The sequence below is a fragment of the Rhinatrema bivittatum genome, chromosome 6 (assembly GCF_901001135.1).
Source record: "Rhinatrema bivittatum chromosome 6, aRhiBiv1.1, whole genome shotgun sequence".
Taxonomy (NCBI): domain Eukaryota; kingdom Metazoa; phylum Chordata; class Amphibia; order Gymnophiona; family Rhinatrematidae; genus Rhinatrema; species Rhinatrema bivittatum.
The window spans coordinates 360,314,478-360,333,154 of record NC_042620.1 but is presented as its reverse complement, the minus strand read 5'-3'; the positions used below and the strand labels follow the sequence as shown (position 1 = coordinate 360,333,154).

The 18,677-nt window shown below is 42.8% G+C and overlaps 1 protein-coding gene across 1 annotated transcript in view; it reads left to right on the top strand.

Moving 5' to 3' along the window:
• The window catches only part of LOC115094738 (teneurin-1-like), a 337,344-nt gene that overhangs the window by 108,826 nt on the left and 209,841 nt on the right, over positions 1-18,677 (top strand). Inside the window, exons 7-8 of the mRNA XM_029607996.1 lie at positions 9,319-9,504; positions 11,551-11,574. Of these exons, the coding sequence (XP_029463856.1) occupies positions 9,319-9,504; positions 11,551-11,574 (210 nt within the window). The remainder of the gene's footprint in view (positions 1-9,318; positions 9,505-11,550; positions 11,575-18,677) is intronic.

Below are 18,677 nucleotides of genomic sequence, written 5' to 3'. Positions count from 1 at the left end.
AATATTATGTTTATGGAGGAAAAGTCCATTAACCATTATTAAGGCAGAGTTGTGGGAATCCACTGCTTATTCTTGGGATAAGCAGCTTGGAATCTATTTACCCCTTAGGATTCTACCAAGTACTTGTGACCTGGATTGGTCACTATTGGAAACAAGATACTGGGCTTGATGGACCTTTTGTCTGATCCACTTTGGCAGGTCTTATGTTCTTATGTATGATCTCTTAAACCAGATATTGAGCTGGAATAAATATACGCAAGTAAAAGGCTTATGTGTGACTCTTTGGCAGGTCAAACTAGTGACTAGTTGCCTAGAAAACAGAGTTCTCACTTTTTCATTTTCTGTTTTAAGCTTTGCAAACTCAAAATTCTAATACTTACGAACCAATATTACTTATACTTACTCACAAAATTAGCTCAAAGTCTATTATACCTAAACTCACAATTTTTAACAGTGGTAAACAAATTCTAATGTACCAAGTTCACAAAATTAGCTCAAAGTCCTTGTTGTGTTGATGTTTGACCCTTGGCCCAAAGTGGGGTTGACGCTACCCGCAGGGCAAGCCCTACGGGTCCCCACCGTTGGGAGGCAGAGCAGGCTAGGAGATGGAGGCCGACTGGAGCTTCGCCAATATCAGCCCACGTTCCCCTTAGGTTGAGCCCTTGGGTGCCAGGGCTGGCTGGACTTAGGCAGGCCTCCGTGTAACGACTCCCAGTAGATGTAGACAAGGGTATGCCTGGAACCAGCAGAGGAATAGGAGGGCCGAGGATGGTCCGGACGAGGCAGGGTTCCAGAGACCCAGATGCCAACAGGAACAGAGGAGAGCAGGGGGCATCCAGGCAAAGAGGCTGAAACCTGAGAGGCCAGGTCCGTGGGATACCAAAGGAGAGTCCAAGGTAAGCTGGATTCAGGGCAGGAGGCAGGAACGCACAGTACCAAAGGTAGTGCTGAGGTCAGAGCCAGGAGATCAGATCAAGCGTAGTCCAGACGAAGCAGGGATCAATACCAGAGAATCATTCCAAGGGTACAAGGAGCAGACGAAGGATCAAGCAGGAACAGGAACCAGGAACAGGAGACAGGAATGATGACAGGAACAGGAACCAAGAACGAGCAATGAACACACGAGTAATCGTGGAGACCTTTTGCCAAGGCAGGGAACAAGTGGCGCCCTGCCTTTTATACAGAGGCCCAGTAATGTCATCATCTGGGGCCGCGGGCTACTTTCCCGCAACTGCCCCTTTAAGAGTATGTGAGTAACATAGAAACATAGAAGTGACTGCAGAAGAAGACCAAACGGCCCATCCAGTCTACCCAGCAAGCTTTCACACCTATTTGTTTTCATAATCTGTTACTCTGACCACTGAGGTCAGGGCCCTTATTGGTAACTTTTTGGTTCCAATTCCCTTCCACCCCCATCATCGATGCAGACAGCAATGCTGGAGCTGCATCTAAGTGAAGTATCTAGCTAATTGGTTTGGGGTAGTAACCGCCGTAATAAGCAAGCTACTCCCATTTGTTTACCCTGCATGTGCAATTCAGCCATTGTTGGTTGTCTGAATAAAAATCCTCTTTACTTAATTCCCTCTGTTGCTGAAGCAGTGAGCTGCGCTGGATACTTATTCCAAGTCAAGTATCATGCTTAATTGATTCGGGGTAGTAGCCACCGTAACAAGCAAGCTACACCCATGCTTATTTGTTTACCCAGACTATGTAATTCATTCCTTGTTGGTTGATGCTGAATATAAATCATCTTTTCTTCATTTTCTCTGCCGTTGAAGGAGAGAGCTATGCTGGATGTGCATTGAAAGTGAAGTATCAGGCTTATTTGATTTGGGGTAGTAACCGCCGTAACAAGCCAGCTACTCCCATGCTTATTTGTTTACCCAGACTATGTAATTCATTCCTTGTTGGTTGATGCTGAATATAAATCATCTTTTCTTCATTTTCCCTGCCGTTGAAGGAGAGAGCTATGCTGGATGTGCATTGAAAGTGAAGTATCAGGCTTATTTGATTTGGGGTAGTAACTGCCGTAACAAGCAAGCTACTCCCCTGCTTTTTTGTGGATGCAAATCCTTTTTTCCACATTTCCTCTTGCCGTTGAAGCATAGAGCAATATTGGAGTCGCATTAACTGTGTGTATGTTTATTGAATAAGGATATTAATCTCCAGGTAGTAGCTGTCATTCCCGCAAGCAAGCCACCCCTTGCCTCTTCTCTTCATTCACATCCTCTAGACTTTATGGATCCACAGTGTTTATCCCACGCCCCTTTGAAATCCTTCACAGTTTTGGTCTTCACCACTTCCTCCGGAAGGGCATTCCAGGCATCCACCACCCTCTCCGTGAAGAAATACTTCCTGACATTGGTTCTGAGTCTTCCTCCCTGGAGTTTTAAATCGTGACCCCTGGTTCTGCTGATTTTTTTGCAACGGAAAAGGTTTGTCATTGTCTTTGGATCATTAAAACCTTTCAAGTATCTGAAAGTTTGAATCATATCATCCCTGCTCCTCCTTTCCTCCAGGGTGTACATATTTAGATTCTTCAATTTCTCCTCATAAGTCATTCTATGAAGACCTTCCACCTTTTTGGTCACCCTTCTCTGGACCGCCTCCATCCTGTCTCTGTCCCTTCGGAGATACGGTCTCCATGCGCCTAAGCCAGGGCCCAGAGGAAGCAAGACGGCGGCGTCACTCCGTGGCCTGCACAGGGAGGCCCGCTGGGCACAAGGAGGAACTGCACAGGAGTCAGAAGCGGCAGAGGTGGCTGCAGGCGCTCGGTGATGGAAACGGCTGCCCACCGCCACGAGCAAGGGTGAACCAGAGCTGGCAGCTGGATTCCTGGAGTGAGTAGGCCCGGGTGTGGGCCTAGCACAGCTGGGACGCGTAACAGTTCTAAACACCCGCAATTCTTAACACTTGCAAACAATACTAACCTTATAAACTAACACACATTAAACACAGCCAGTAAGAGCTTAACTGTTTAGGAATTTTTAATTTAAGATGTAAGTGTTATTTTCCAGCAAATCCAATTTAACAACAGCAAATGAAGGTTCTGCAGTCAGAAATTAAAAAAATAATCTGTCTTGGGAAATTGAGGACAGGAAAAAATATGGGATGAAATTCAGCTACTCCAAGGAAAAGTCTTAGTAGAATTATATTTCTTATGCACCCTGAAGTTTGGTATTTGATTACGAACCCCAATCAATCAATATCACTGGCTTTCAACCAAATCTTCAGTTGCAACCTAGTGAGTACCACACACAATTTTGAAAGTGGGGCTTTGAGAGTTTACTGGAAAATAATTAGTGAAATGTTTTGTCCAAGGAGAGTAATTAGTGAAAATAAAATGTTTTATCCATGTGCATTGTATTCCTTTTTCAATATGTTTGCAAAATAGATGTTATATTTTAAAATACATAGATGTCTTTTTTTTTTTTTTTGCTGCCAGTGAAGCTAATATATTTTTCTACAGAAATAGATGAAAGTATGCTTGAATGGAGATATTCATAAGTCTGATACATTGAAGGGAAAACGGCATTGCTTTTCACAAGTTGTAAATCTCCCAGCTGCTCACACTTTATTTTCATTTCATTTCCTCTTTGTATAAACATGTTGTGATTGATAAGGAAGCCTGGATTCAAATAGAGACTGAAAAATCGTCCAATATATTCATAGAAACCATTTCTGCTACTTGTTGGGCATATGAAATAAATGTGGATGATGTAGAATGTTTACAATATATTTCGGAGGGGATTTATTTTAAGTGTCAGCAGTAGTAATCAAACTTTTTTTTTTTTGTTAAGGAACCCCATTATAATAATATGTGAAATTCTGTGAAATCCCCAGTTCTCTCCGTGCTCCCCTTCTATGGAACCTTGTAGATATGCTGACAGAACCCTTTTAAAGGCCTGATTATCAAAAGCATTTACATGCTTAAACTGGGTTTTACATCTGAAATGTACTTTATCCTTGTAAGTGGGCTTCTGAAAATTGCTACAATATGTGCCATTGAATTTGCCATAGGTTTTAACCATGTTAAATGCATTTAGTGGGGGTAAATGGCTTTTGAAAATTGCTTTGATAGTTATGTGTATTAGACAAGGATCGACAATGTAAAAATGTCAGTGTTACAGGGCCAGTTATACTTCCAAAGAATTGAACCACTGACTGAGCTATATAAATTCGGGTAGATTTTAAAAAATTGCTCGTTCACGTACTTTTGTTTGCGCACCAGGTGCAAACAAAAGTACGCTGGATTTTATCAAATACGCGCGTAGCCGCACGTATCTTATAAAATCCAGGATCGGCGCGCGCAAGGCTGCCGATTTTGGGCAGCCTGCGTGCGCCGAGCCGCGCAGCCTGCCTCCATTCCCTCCGAGGCCGCTCCGAAATCGGAGCGGCCTCGGAGGGAACTTACTTTTGCCCTCCCCTCACCTTCCCCTCCCTTCCCCTACCTAACCCACCCCCCCGGCCCTATCTAACCCCCCCCTACCTTTATCCATGGATTTACGCCTGCCGGAGGCAGATGTAAATCCGCGCGCGCCAGTGGGCTGCTGGTGCGCCGAGACCCGACCCGGGGGCTGTTCCGGAGGGGGCGGCCACGCCCTCCGGGGTGTGGCGCCAATGCCCCCGGGCCGGCGCCACACCCGGGCCCGCCCCCCAAATGCCGCACCACGCCCCCCAAACACGGCGTCACTTGGCGACGCCCCCGACACGCCCCTTTTCAGAAACCCCGGGACTTACGCGAGTCCCGGGGCTCTGCACACGCCGGCGGCCTATGCAAAATAGGCGCGCCGGTGCGGGAGGGCCCTGCTCGCGTAAATCCAGCCGGATTTACGCGAGCAGGGGGTTTAAAATCCGCTCCATTATGAATATATATATTTACGATTTGTTAAGCCTTTTGGCTTATCTTTTCTGTTAAACTCTCTGTCTTTTTTGGAAAACTAAAACCACTGATGCTAATGATGAGTCTCTGAGGCCCTCATAAAATCTACATTACTGAGCTACTTATAGGTCACATTCCGCTCACATTTTTGTGCCAACATCTGGCAGGGTCCCTCTGCCCTAGGGCTCAAATGCATGGGAAAGGAAAGGGTACACAGCATAATTTATGGCTGGGGACTGGTGGGAAAAATCATACAAAGAATGAGATACTCTATATAAACCACCTCATAAGACCAATGCCTTAGTATTGGCAATAATGGAAGACATTCAGTGACATGCCATATCCAGTGTACCGAGTCCCCAGAGTTGCTGACTGTTCTATAGCTGAGATTCATGGGATGATCTCAGGGACATGAGCAGATTTAGTTTCACATTGTAAATATATGTACTGTATCTTCTGGTGTATACGTCGCACCAGTGTATAAATTGCACCACCCTATAAATTGCCATTTTGACAAAAAAGTTGGTAGATAGATTGCACCTTTGTATAAGTTGCACCTGTTTGTTCAGCAAGATTAACATCACAGGCTATGAGAGAGAAAGAGATTATAACAGTATATATGTCACACCAGTGTATAAGTCGCATTCACTGCAATCACTGAAAAAAAATGACATATACCAGAAAATACAGTATATATATTCTCTGGTATTGATTTACTGGTTCTATGCATATACTTGCTTGTAGCTTATCTTCTATTACATTTGTATTTTTCACTTGTTTACATTATACCTTATTCTTATGTGCATTGCAATTTTTATTATTTCTAGGTTATTAAATACACTCAATTTACGGGACAATAAATATGAAAATCAGCTAAGTACAGTGTGAAGATATTTTCTGTTTGTCAGTGGGAATTAAGAAAGAGCCATCTAGCAACCTTAACCACTCCCTAGCCATCACATGATGTTACATTTACATTCGTAACTCCTTTAAAAATTCACTTGTTAGGTTCTGTCGAACTCTGGTTGATAAATACTGAGTTACAGGTAGGAAAGAGACCTTAATCTGGAGTAAAAACTTTTTTTCCCCAAACTCAGTCCTCAAGTCAAGATCAAGGTCAGTTTTGTAGGTATGGACCACACACACATATGAACAAGTATATTTATTTATTTATGTATTTATTTATTTAAACTATTGATATTTCACCTAGGCTAGGCGTATTACACATTAACATACAAATAAAAACTACACAAAAAACAATTTGCTTATATTTGGGATGAGTCAGATTAATTTGCATTTTGTGGTTCCCATGAAGTCCAGACCTGACTGAGGCCTGGATTTTCTAAGGTCGCAGACCTTAGAAAATCCGGCGATAACTGGGGTGGGGTGGTGAAGTGGGGGACAGGCCTGCGAAAGCTGGCAGCGATCGCACATCCGTGGTGCAATCGCTGCCGGCTTTCGCATCCATTAGCGCCATCGTAAAAGGTGGTGCTATTGGGAGTGAAACTGGCGGCGAAAAGGGCCCTTACCTTTTCGCCATCAGCAACATCTTCATGGCGTCCACCCCGGTGCCACCCCGACTCCTCCCCTTCCGGTGCGGTCGCCACCCAGAACCCGCCCCAATCTAGGTATTGCACGCGATAAAGAGACTTTTCGCTTGCGAAAAGTCCCTTTTTGCATGCGATCCCTTTTGAAAATGACCCCCTGAGAGTCCAATGTATTAAGACCCGTGGTAAAATTGGTGCTAGTTGTCCTTATGTATATTTTTCAGTGCATGCAGCAAAAGTAGGTGCCTCCATGAGATGTAATAAAGGCCGGGTATGCAAATGAGATGCACGCAGAAAATCCACACTAAAGTAAAAAAAACATGCAAAAATGGGTGCAAATACATGCGCTCAATCCCTAATGTAATAAACTGCGCTGAAACCCGCATTAATGTGGTGTCTCAGAAGTGATTCTCCGGGTGAAAGCCTTCCACTTTCATAAAACAGTGAAGTAGTTAGTGGTCTGGGAGTGGGACTGAAGGCGGGTAGAGCAATGTCTAACCCCTCCATGTTCCTTCTCCAACTGAATGGTACCAGCGGATGCTGTTGTGTGGGAAATGCAGCAGAGATTTCTTCAGCCAAGCCATAAAATGTACCATAGCATCTGGAAAAAGTGATGGTAATCCATGATTATCCTACAGTTGCACAGACACACAACTACACTAATGCCAACAATGGCATAAACTGGCCTCCAGACACGCAACTTAACTCCTGCCCTGAGCCAGGCGCTAAAAAACCTGTGTACAAAAGCCCGCACTGCTGCTCCTTGCATAGCCCATGAATGGTTAATTGCCTCCTTTGCATGCCATTTGCATGCACTCACTCTTACGTGAGCTCATACACTCATACGTGAGCATATTTCACTAGTTCTTTTTTACTTGCACTGGCTTTCAATTCAGTGGAGGGGATAACATAAAATCTCTGTGATGGTACACCACCTGCTTCAAATGAATTCCTTTCCATGGGCTAATGCCCTGTTGAAGATTTACACTCCCACTTGTAACCTGAGATCACAGAATAGAGGGCTGCTTGAGGTATCCTCACCTACACTGGCTCAGCTTCATGACACAATAGAGAGAATTTTCTCTATTCTAGCTCCACAGTTTTGGAACTCTCTACCCGCAGAGCTGAGGCTGGAGACCTTTAGAGCTAATCTGAAGACTAGTTTGTTCAGCCTGGATTTTGTGTGACTATAGTGTCCTTAATGACTAAATTTAAGCTGGAATGAGAAGCAGTTTTCTTAAAGCAGTTTTGTTTTAATTAATTTTCTGACTAGTATGTCACTTTAACTGTGTATGTTGTTATTGTAAGTTGCTTAGAGTCTTGTACAGCTTGCGATCCATAAATTTTGATAAACTAATCTAAAACCAGCCACGGATTTTTAAGCAGGTTTATGTGTGAAATTTTGCTGCACTGTGCACATTATTACATATACGTAAGACTAGTGCGGGAAAAACATGCACAGACATACGCGCAAGTACGCATAAAAACCCACATCAGCTTTAGCACAGCTTATTACATCAACCCCTGAGAGCCTTAAGGACCGAGTTCAGGAATCATTAAACTACAAGAATTGTTAGGTTACTTAATAATGCATTTCAGGAAGTGTTTTTTTGTCCTCATGTCCAAATTTAAATATAAAGGAAAATGTTATGCTGCTGTTAAACATTTGAAGGGAAATTTTCAAAGGTATTTCAATGGGTAAAATGGTGCTGTACCTGCCGAAATGGCCTTTTAAAAAATTGCCTGCCCATTATGAAGGTAAACTCGTGCTCATGGCCTGTTCACTCAAAAGTTTATCTGGACTGAGTAGAAGCAATACAAGGGATGGAGCTGAGTTTGGAATTACATGTATAATCAGAAAGCCAGTGATGTGAATAAATGTATATTAAAGGTACATCTGAAGCCAGCAGGAGAATAACAAAACCTCTCCACTGGCTTAGCTTGACCCTTTTGGGGGTTGGGGAGATGAGGAGGGATAGAGGGTTCAGTGATGGGGTGTAATTGGGGGGAGGGAGGGGGGAGGGAGGGGACTGCTCGCCTGCTACAATATAAGTTATTAGGGGGATTGGGAGGGAAAGGGAGGAATCTAGGCTGCTCACCTGCCACAATATGATTTATTGAAGGGAGAGGGAGGGATTGTGGCTGCTCACCAGCTACAATAAAATTTATTGGGGGGAGCAGGAGGGAGCCCTGTAATGACGTACTGCTAAAACATAACTGTTTAACTTAGAGGGATATTGAGAACACAGGGCTTGTCTGACTCTTAGACTTAGCCAATCAAGCTCTTTTGAATATTGTCCTCATAAAAGCAGGTCTAATTGTGCATGGTTAAACTTGGTGAGATAATTTTCAAAGTAAACTTAGGCACATAAGTCTGCTTTGAAAATCAATATAATTTGCGCACATATTTGCTACATAATTTAGGCAGGCTGTTATAAAATTAATTTTAAAATGAAATCTCTAATATTCTATATCTATGAGAAATCTGTTTCATACATCTTACCTACTAATCTTTATTTTACAAACAAGTGTCTTTAGAAAATAGGATCTGGTTTACATAAGCTTCTAAGGTATTTTCTACAGCTTTTAATTCTAGGCATCCCTGTGCTCCCTAAGACCTTAAATGAGATTATTCATATTGCAATAAGATATTGAGAACCTATCAAGCTTCAATTGTTCAGTTCCCCATGTGAAGTTGTTTTAATTACAGGTTGATTTTCTAATACTTATTCACGTAGAACACTATGATTTAGAATAATTTGCAAATGAATAATGGTTGAGCTAAATGAACAAAGTCAACTTGGGTTTGCATAGAATGAGCAAATGTATATATATATATATATGTAAAGTGAATTTTCTAATGAGGCTTTCTCTCTCTGTCCCGAACAGAGCTATGTTCAGTGGACTGTGGTAGCCATGGTGTTTGTTCTGGGGGAGTGTGCCAGTGTGAGGAGGGATGGGGAGGTCCAAACTGTGATGAACGTACATGCCACCCCCTCTGTGCTGAACACGGCCAGTGCAAAGATGGAAAGTGTGAATGCAGTCCTGGCTGGGAAGGAGATCATTGCACCGTTGGTAAGAATCTTTTAAGTAAATCTAAAACTTGATCAGCTGTGAGGATAATGTATGTTGTCAGTTCAAATACTGCTGATTAACTATTTTAAATTAAAGGGAATGAAAGAATTTTAGTGTAATTGGAGCAAAATGTGAAAATGGAAGTATGTGTGTGGTTTTTTTTTACCTCTTTGCATAACTTAAATAGACATGTCATATCTGGAATATTTTGAACTTAATATGTACCCTCTAGGGTAATGTTTATTAAGATTCATTGCCAAAGGGGGATCTAAGGTTGCAGAACAACTAAATTATTAAATTTTTGCATTAAATCTGGTAACTTCAGATGAACCATCTGTTTTATTAAAACCAAAGATGTTGATATTATGATACTAACAAAAAATAGATTATTCTTAGCCTGTTTGGCTAGGAAATGCTCTTTAAACATTACATCTATCAATCAGCTCTTACAAGTCTTAATGTACATGAAGAAATATGGTTTAGGCCATGTTTCCAAAAAAAAGAGAGAGAAAAAGAGCAGTGACGTTAGAAATATACTTTCATGATACCTACTGCATGATTACAATAGAGCCAGGATCATGGCAGCACTAACTGTTGATAGTGCTGTCTTCAAACACTGGTAGTGATATTATTTTTCTTGATGCTAGTAGAGAAACTATGTACAGACTTTTCTAAGACATAGGCATTATCTGGATCTGAAAAAAAAGGAACCAGAGAATAGCAATTATACCAGCTGATTTCGTAAGATTGCAGAAGCGATGGAGGGTTGGATCTGGCCTGTACTTCAAAGGAAGAGCATTAAAAAAAAAACAACCCACCAGCTTCTGCGGGAAGCAGTGTGAATGGTTCAGTAAAAGCCAATTACCTAATCATGGAGTAAGAGGACATAATGGATGCTATTGGTGCTGTCTTGCAGATAAGACATTAATCCAGATCCTCTGTGATCATGAAAAAGATCCCACAACACTTTTCTCAAAAAGTGGGAATGTTAATCTTGGTCTAATTGAATGCTAAATTCTGTTATATGTTTCTAACATCTGTTCTATTGAAATTCCCCATAGAGAAAGAGTGAATTAGGCTTAGAGCAACTTCTGTTCCCATTGCCTTTTATATGTGTGTGTACCCCTTATTAATTAACAATGTAGTAATTTGAAAAAACATGCTAAATAAATGTATTTCAAATAGTAAGAACAATATAAGCATAAGCATAACATGAAAAAATAACTTTTTGTAATAGTTCCCAATTTTAATTAATAGTTCCCTTATGGGTTCTATCCAGTAATCATTGTGACACCACTGACTTACTCTGCCTCCCGGCAGGAGGCAGTGAGGCCCATGGCAACATTCCTTACAGTGAAGCATTTTAATTTCAAAACTTAAGAAAACTCAACGTAACATGAAAACAAAATTACATCAGTTGGATTTTTGCTGTTAATGGCAGAGCTACATGGTGTTATGCAGAAGACCTGGGCTGGGGTCCTCTTTGTAGGGTTGAGATGGATTCAAGTGCCTCATGGACTGGAAGGGATTGCTTTGAATTTTAAGAGCAATCCATACTGGCTGCAGAGTTGCCCTGAGAGCTCCAGTCTCAGAGGCGGTTTTCTCACCAATGTTTTGCCTGCACAGGAAGGCCAACATACCCTGGCAAGATCATCCAGAGAAAGCAGGGAGTGAAGAGCTGGAAGCTAAGAAAAACAAGATTGAAAATAATTTATGAAGGTTAATAGTCATGTGAATAGCTTTTTAAAAAAATGGTTTTAGAATAGCATTCATGAACACATTGATTACATGTCTTTTTTGAAAGTCTTATATAGACATCACCGACTGAAAAAATAGTCTGCATATTTTGGACCAAAAAAATATGCTTTTTTTGAAACCTTTATAGTTGTGTTTACTCTTTGCTTGTTGTGCAGTTTCTATCATTTTCCATTTCATAAGCATTTGTATTATGAGGACAAGAAGAATGGAAGTCAGTAGCACGATACTTACATTGTTTTTTTTTCCCACAAATATTTGGTTAAACACTGTTTTCATCTTCCTTTTTAGCTCACTACTTAGATGCTGTTAGAGGTATGTGTTCATATGCTCATTACAAAGAAAGGCAGAAAATATTCAACAGTTTTGTACTTGGGGAAATGGGTAGTTGTATTTTAACTTTCAGCTCTGGAATTTTCAGCATTCTGTACTGTTTTGCCAAATAGTGAAAAAAAACCCCAAATTTGAAAAATATAAATACCTGGATTTTCATTTCATATGTGCCTTACAAAAGTGCAATAATACATAAAAATCAAGGGTTAGATTTAAGTTTCTGGCAGAAGTTGGGGACAAAAGTGTGCAACGCACCTTTAAGTCAGTTTGCGTGTACTGACTTGGATAGAATAATGTGGCTGTCACATCAATCCAGCTGAATGCATGAAAATCAAGGTCAGTGACCAAAACAATATTAAAAAATATCTTTTTATCAAACTAACAATACAGTTCTTGACTAGTTTTCAGGAGTTAACACTCCCTTCATCAGGTCAGAACAAAATGAGCAAGTCAAAGCAAAAGATGAATAGCGGGATTATGCATCACAAAGAAGAACTTGGCAGCACCTCCTTGGGAGTTGCTGTCTGCAGAAGTTTTCACTTTTTCAATTCTTTCTACGGAATTTGTTCATTTCTATATACTGCAAGAAATTAAATCTTTGGTCAAAAATGCACTCTGAAAAATATGGAATGAAATTTGAGTTAGTAAGATTTTCATCTTTTAACTTTTAACTGATACTTAAATCTAGCCCTTATTTAAATCTGTCACTTTGCTCAATATCTGATCAATATTAATAACAGTAAACCAAACTCTTAAACAATATACATGAAGTTTATGTTACTTATACATGTAGATGGTAATATTTAGTAAGTTGGTTAGTAGATAAGTTATCTGGCTACAGTTAGCTGGATAATTTGTCCCATATATTCGGCGGGCTAAATGATCCACTGAATATAATTGCTTAAAATTATCTAGCTATATATAGCCAGATAATTTCAAAACCTAACTGGCTACGTTTGAATATAGTCATTTAGGTTTTGAAGTTATTCAGCCTTGTGCAGCTGAATAACTTGCTACTTATGCAGGTATCTTTGAAAGATATTTGGTATAAGTAGCATTGTGAATTTAAATTTTAAAAAAAGTATTAAGGGGTCTACTGCCTGATTTTCAACTTTCTCCACAAACTTTCCATAATGTCCTGCATGATGTGCACCCCATACCCCCAATCTGCTTTTAAATTTAATAAAATATGTGCTGTGGTCCATGGGTGGTAATCCCCCCCCCCCCCAGCCCCTTCCCTGCTGCCACTGGTCCCTCCCCCCACAGTCTAAAGATGTGGCGTGCCACATCTCCCACAGCCCGGGCCTTCCCCCCCCCAACCAAACCATAGAAATCTCTGCTAGGAGTGGAATACGCATTTTTCCGCTTCCAGCTCCCTCCAGTGTAACTTCACTCAAAGCTGCTCTGGAAGCATAAACTACACAGGGTTTTCGCTTCCAGTGCTAGAAGGGTACTGGAGAAGCATTAACTGTGTTTACGCTTGCAGTGCAGCTTTGACAGAAGCTATGCTGGAGCGCGCCAGGAATAGGTGAGGGCGTATCCTGTCCTCAGAAGGGATTTCTGTGGTTCGGTGGGGGGGATAGGGGTTGGAAGAAGGAGCACACCAAATATATAGACTGTGGGAAGACAGGAACTAGCGGCAGTAAGACCTTACAAATGTGCTAGATCCAGGAAAGCGCCTAGGGGCTACCACCTGTAGACCATGGCACATATTTTATTAAATTTAAAAGGGGATTGTTGTACGGGGTGCATAGCCCTACAGGGCATTATGGAAAGTTATGGGGAAGACTGAAAATCATGCTGTAGGCCCTTTAATACTTCTTTTATTTTAAATTCACAACACTACTTACTGGGATATCTTTTGAAAATATCCAGATAAATAATTATCTGGCCACACAAGGCCGGATAACTTTAGACCTGTTCTGTATCAAGTCTAAAGTTATCTGGCTAACTTAGGGCCAGATTCTGGTCAAAAGTTATCCGGCTAACTTAGGGCCAGATTCTCTGATTTTGTGTCTACAGGAAAAACCCTTAGGGGCAGATTTTCAAAGGGTTACACGTGCCAGGCCTATTTTCAAAAGGCACAGTAGTGCACGTAAAGACCCGGGACACGTGTAAATCCGGGGGCTTGAAATAATGGGTGGTCTGGGGTGGGGTGGGGGCGTGGCCAGAGGCCTCTGCAAGACCGCTGGGCTGGGGGATCGCACCCCGGCAGTCAGCCAGCATAACTTGTGAGATAAAGGTATGGGGAGGTTCGGTCTGGGGGCAGGACAGGTAGGGGAAGGGAGATGAAGGTGGGGGGGAAAGGAAAGTTCCCTACGAGGCCACTCCGATTTCTGAGTGGCCTCGGAGGGAACGAGGAAAGCCAACTGGTCTTTCCAAGGGCTCGGCACGCGCAATGTGCACTAGTGTGCACCCACTTGCACACGCCGACCCCTGATTTTATAACATGCGCGCAGCTGCGTGCACATGTTATAAAATCTGCCCCTTAGTGAATCAGGTACTGACATTTGGTTAAGTTAGCCGGATAACTAAACCCGTCTCAGAAACGCCCTCAAAATTCCTCTATTTTATCCGGTTACAATTTAGCCGAATAAGTGGCTGAATAAGAATATTCCAAATTTGCCATGTAGACAGATAACTTGTGCTATCCGTCTAAATGACTTTTTGAACATTGACCTCATAGAGTGCAAGTTTTGTTTAAGTAAAATTTGACTCATTTGCATCTCCTGTCTTTATAAAACTGAATTACAAAGAATGAATATTTAAAAGTATACATGTTCAGTAAAGTTAGAGAAGCGCAATACAGTTTGCCGTGAAGGTATAAATGTGTTTGCAAAAAGGTTTACAGAATACCTCTACTTCCACTAGTTTTTTTTTCAGCATCGAATTTCACAATCCGTCCTCTCCTACTATTTTTTTGTCCTTTAGAAAACTGTGAAAGCAGCAAGTTTTGCCCGTTTCCATGATGTGTGAAAATTCCAACATCATACTTTTAGGACGAACATTTTTTTATTCTGAAGATACAAAGTTTAAAATGTATTTCTCAAAATATTCACTGGATGAGCAATTCCCTTATAGGACATCCTTACATTACAGCTTTGGAGAGACTTGGAAATGGAAATATTGTGATACAGGCACGAAAATATTAAAAAGAAATACCTGAACTTTTCTTTTTACCTATTTTCCTATCGTTCTATATGACTCTGTCCTCCTCCACTTGGTGTTTTTTGTGAAAGAGTCAGCAGAACATATTGCACACTTATCTCAGATATTGAACAATTGTATGTTTCTGTTTGAATTCAGAAACTGCTCAGTAATCAATCATTAAGAACGCAGATGGCCACAGTAAGTAGATGCTTGGCTTCTCGCTCATGCATTTTGCTTACTTTGGGAAACTAGGGCTTTTTAGGTGCCCATTGCCACCTTCTTTGCTGAAAAAATTCTTAAAGACTGCAAGAACACATAACTTCCCAGTTGCAAAATGTTGCTGCTCAAACAGTGAGGATCTTAGGTAAGGATGGTCTTATAACCAGAATCGTCATCATACAGGAACTGGAAGGGATTTTTCAAAGTTTTGTTCCCTGTTTTTTTCCCTGTGTTTTTTTCCCTGTGTTTTTTCCCTGTTGAAAATAGTAGGATACTGTAGAGCGCATTTCATCTAGAATGGTAACAGAAGGAGGAAAGACCTTGCGCTCATCCCAGCAGTTCCCATCCCCCCCCCAGCCCCGCATCCCAGACATAAAACTCAAGTCTTGGTTGGCATTTAAAATTGGCCGCAGTTTATTTCAACCAAAACCCAAGCCCTTACAAATATTCAATAAGAACCCCCCCCCCCCTTAATCCTACCCCCCCTCTCTTCCTCCAACTCCTCCCCTGGCCTCCACCACCTTAAACCCCAATGGTGGAGATACCCTCCCCCTTTCCCACCTGCTCTGCCTCGTGCCAGGGTGCGCAGGCTTGAACCGTGAATCTTAGCCCCACGGTTCGCCGGTCTTCCCACATAGCAGCCCCCCCAGTTACGCAGGGCCTTAACCCACTCCTCCAAGCCTGCCCCCATTTTCCTTTAACAACAATAACGCTGGGCTTGGGTTATCCGCCACAAAACAAGTCATTTACGACTTGTTTCCCCCACTGCGGCCATCTAACCCCTACTGCTTATCTCTTCTGTAATCCATCTTGAATGGTATGATTAAAGAGATCCATTCCAATTTCGGATAAATGAACCTATCTCCACTAAAGAGACCTGCTTCTCCACTCCACGCCCAGGTATGCCTGATCCAGAATCCTTCCTCCCACTCCATCCATCCACCCATCTGCTTGTTTATCTTTTTGACACCACTCTTCCAAACCGTCTCATCAGTGTTTCGCAAACGAATAATGATGTCGGACCATCCTAACCTAACTGACGGCCACCTCAACCAAATTTGTGCTAAGTCTTTTTTAATGCAGTTCAGTAAATTTCTGCATGTCTTTCTTCCGACATCATTTCCCCCTAAATGAACAATTAGTATGTCCGGAACACCCCACATGTCCATTCGCTCGCTTAGGAAAGGCAACAGTTCGTCCCATTCCATGCCTCTGCGACTGAACCAAGCTAATTGCCAGCCGAGGCGTTCCAGCTCCAAATGTTCCCCAAACAGTTGTTTCATGGCATGTCTTTGCGCTCGATGGATGTATGAATGGCCCATGATCCAGGCACATTTGTGACCTCTCCTCCGCCCCCCGGCTTCTGCAAAAGAAATAATGCATTAGTATCCATCTCCTATACCCTCCCCACCCCCTCCCCTTCCCTTCCCCACCCGTGTATACCGACTCTCGTTGCTCCTTGTTCTTTTTTTTTTTTTTTGCATCCGACCTAATATAATCCCTGAAAACTTTTGATTTCCACCGACCTATCCCCACGTCAAATAATCCAGCCTCGGCCGCCAACGTCGCTGCTCCAATCCTGAAAGAATGAGAGCTATATCTATTTGCGTCCCTCCCGTCTGCTGCGATCACCATTCTGAGCACCTGAGCAAATTGATACTTGGTCAATGCCAAACCGTTCTCGTGCACTAAAAAGGACCCTCCAATCGCTGGTCTTAACTGCAGATACCTCCAAGCGGCATGCACCGGGCAAATAGTGGCACTCGCCGCCGGCAATAACTTTATGGTAGCACCTTTGCTCTTCCGATCTGTCTTGGATCTTGGAAGGAAGATCGACACCTGCTGTACCCTGATGTCAACGCAATCATTCCTGATCCCTGAGGATCCCCTACCCGTCCCCGACTGGGCAACTAACTCGCTGACTCGCATAGCGCCGAAGAACGCCCATGAAAACGCCACGCTGAACAAAACCGCCTCATAAGGAGACTAGCAAACCTGCGATAACCGCTCAGTGAATCTGACCAAGTCGGGATACTGAATAGGCAATTGTTTATCTCTCTGCATACCGAACTGTTTTTACCATCCACCCAAAACTTTACGTAAGCAAAAACTGCCCATCGGGTTACCCCAACCATGTAACTTTTGAAAGAAAGAAAACCCAACTAAATGCAAACGGGTCATGGCCACCGACCATCCACCCACCTTGGCCCATAGTACAAAGTCGACTGGCCATTACTCACTGACAAACCCACCTCCCCAACCCCTAGTACCCAGAAAATTAGCCACTACAGCATATCCTCTGGAATACGAAGTCCAAGTACTCGGGGCTACGGAGTCTCGAATGAGTTCCCATTCTTCAGCTTGTGTGGTGTCTGGCTAAGAATCCTTCACAGCACTTCTTCCTACGAATGCGACATCTGACGAAGAAAATCATATGACTTTCTGCAAATTCTTCCTCCCCTCCCTCTTCACTCCTCCCTCCCCTTTTGTGCATTATTGTATTTTTTTTTAATTTTGCTGTATGTGTTCATGTAATATTTATTCATTTTCTATTGCATGTCTTTATTATTATTTATTTATGTATAAAGTTTTTTTTTGCCCTCCCTATCCTCTTTCCCCTCCCCCACTCTTGGTTTGACCGGTCCCTTGGAATCATCTCCCTTCACTTTGTTTACCAGCTTTCATCGCTGTCTTAGCCCCTGTCTGAGCGCACTTAGCACTGGGTGTGCCCCATTTCAATTGGAGCACGCAAGCCAGAACTTGCTTTCCGGGAATAAACAGGTGGCTCGATTGAAATGCCAACATATGTCACCCTTTGGTGGAACCGCTTTGCTATCTTTTCCTACCATCCCTCCTGCCCGGGTTGCTGCATCCCCTCCCGCCACCCCCCCGCATCCGCTCTGCGCATCCCCCGAGCCCCCAAACCCTCCAGTGCTAGCCTTTGCTACCTTGGCACTTTTGTTTGTCATCTGCGTGAGCCATAAATTAATATCCTGCGTTCCCCATGACATGAACCTGTTACCGGCTATCTTTTCTCTGAATCGCTCATCTTAATTAAGCCACGCCCATCCTTCATAATCCCTGAATGCCCCCTAGATACTGTCGCAGTACGCCAGTAAGGCCCCGTGCTGGTCTGGCTGGTAATGACCCACCACACTGGCTAAGCGTAAAAAACCTCTCATCCAATTTAATAGGTTTTTTGGCACCCAGACACCTGTCTCATTCCCTTTCTTTTTCTTGCTTCCCTTACCCCTCCTCTTCCTCCCTCCTCTTCTGCCTTCCACCAAGCTGACGATGTTAACGTACTTACGTTTCTTTATTCGCTTCCGTATCTTACCCGGCACCCCTTCCCATAGCTCAGTCAACAAAGCCAAAGCTGGGTGCCCCATATCTTGTGCCGGCCCCATTCCTCCTTCTCTCTCCCGCCTGCCTGCGCTGGATGTCGAAGATGAGTCCGATGAACTACTATCTGTATCACTGGAACTACTGACATGCCTGCGCTTCTTGAACTTAGCTCTAACCATATGCTCGTGTACCCCTTTGTGTTCGTTACCTTCTTCCGTTCCCCAGATGCGAGACATAGTGGACTCTCCCCTCGGTCTGTCAGCTTGTCCCACTACAGGTCCCACTACAGGTCGCCCATCGCTCTTCAGTGTATGATGTTCTCGGTCTCGCTTCGCCACCTGTATCTGCAATAGAAAACACACTAGCCCCAG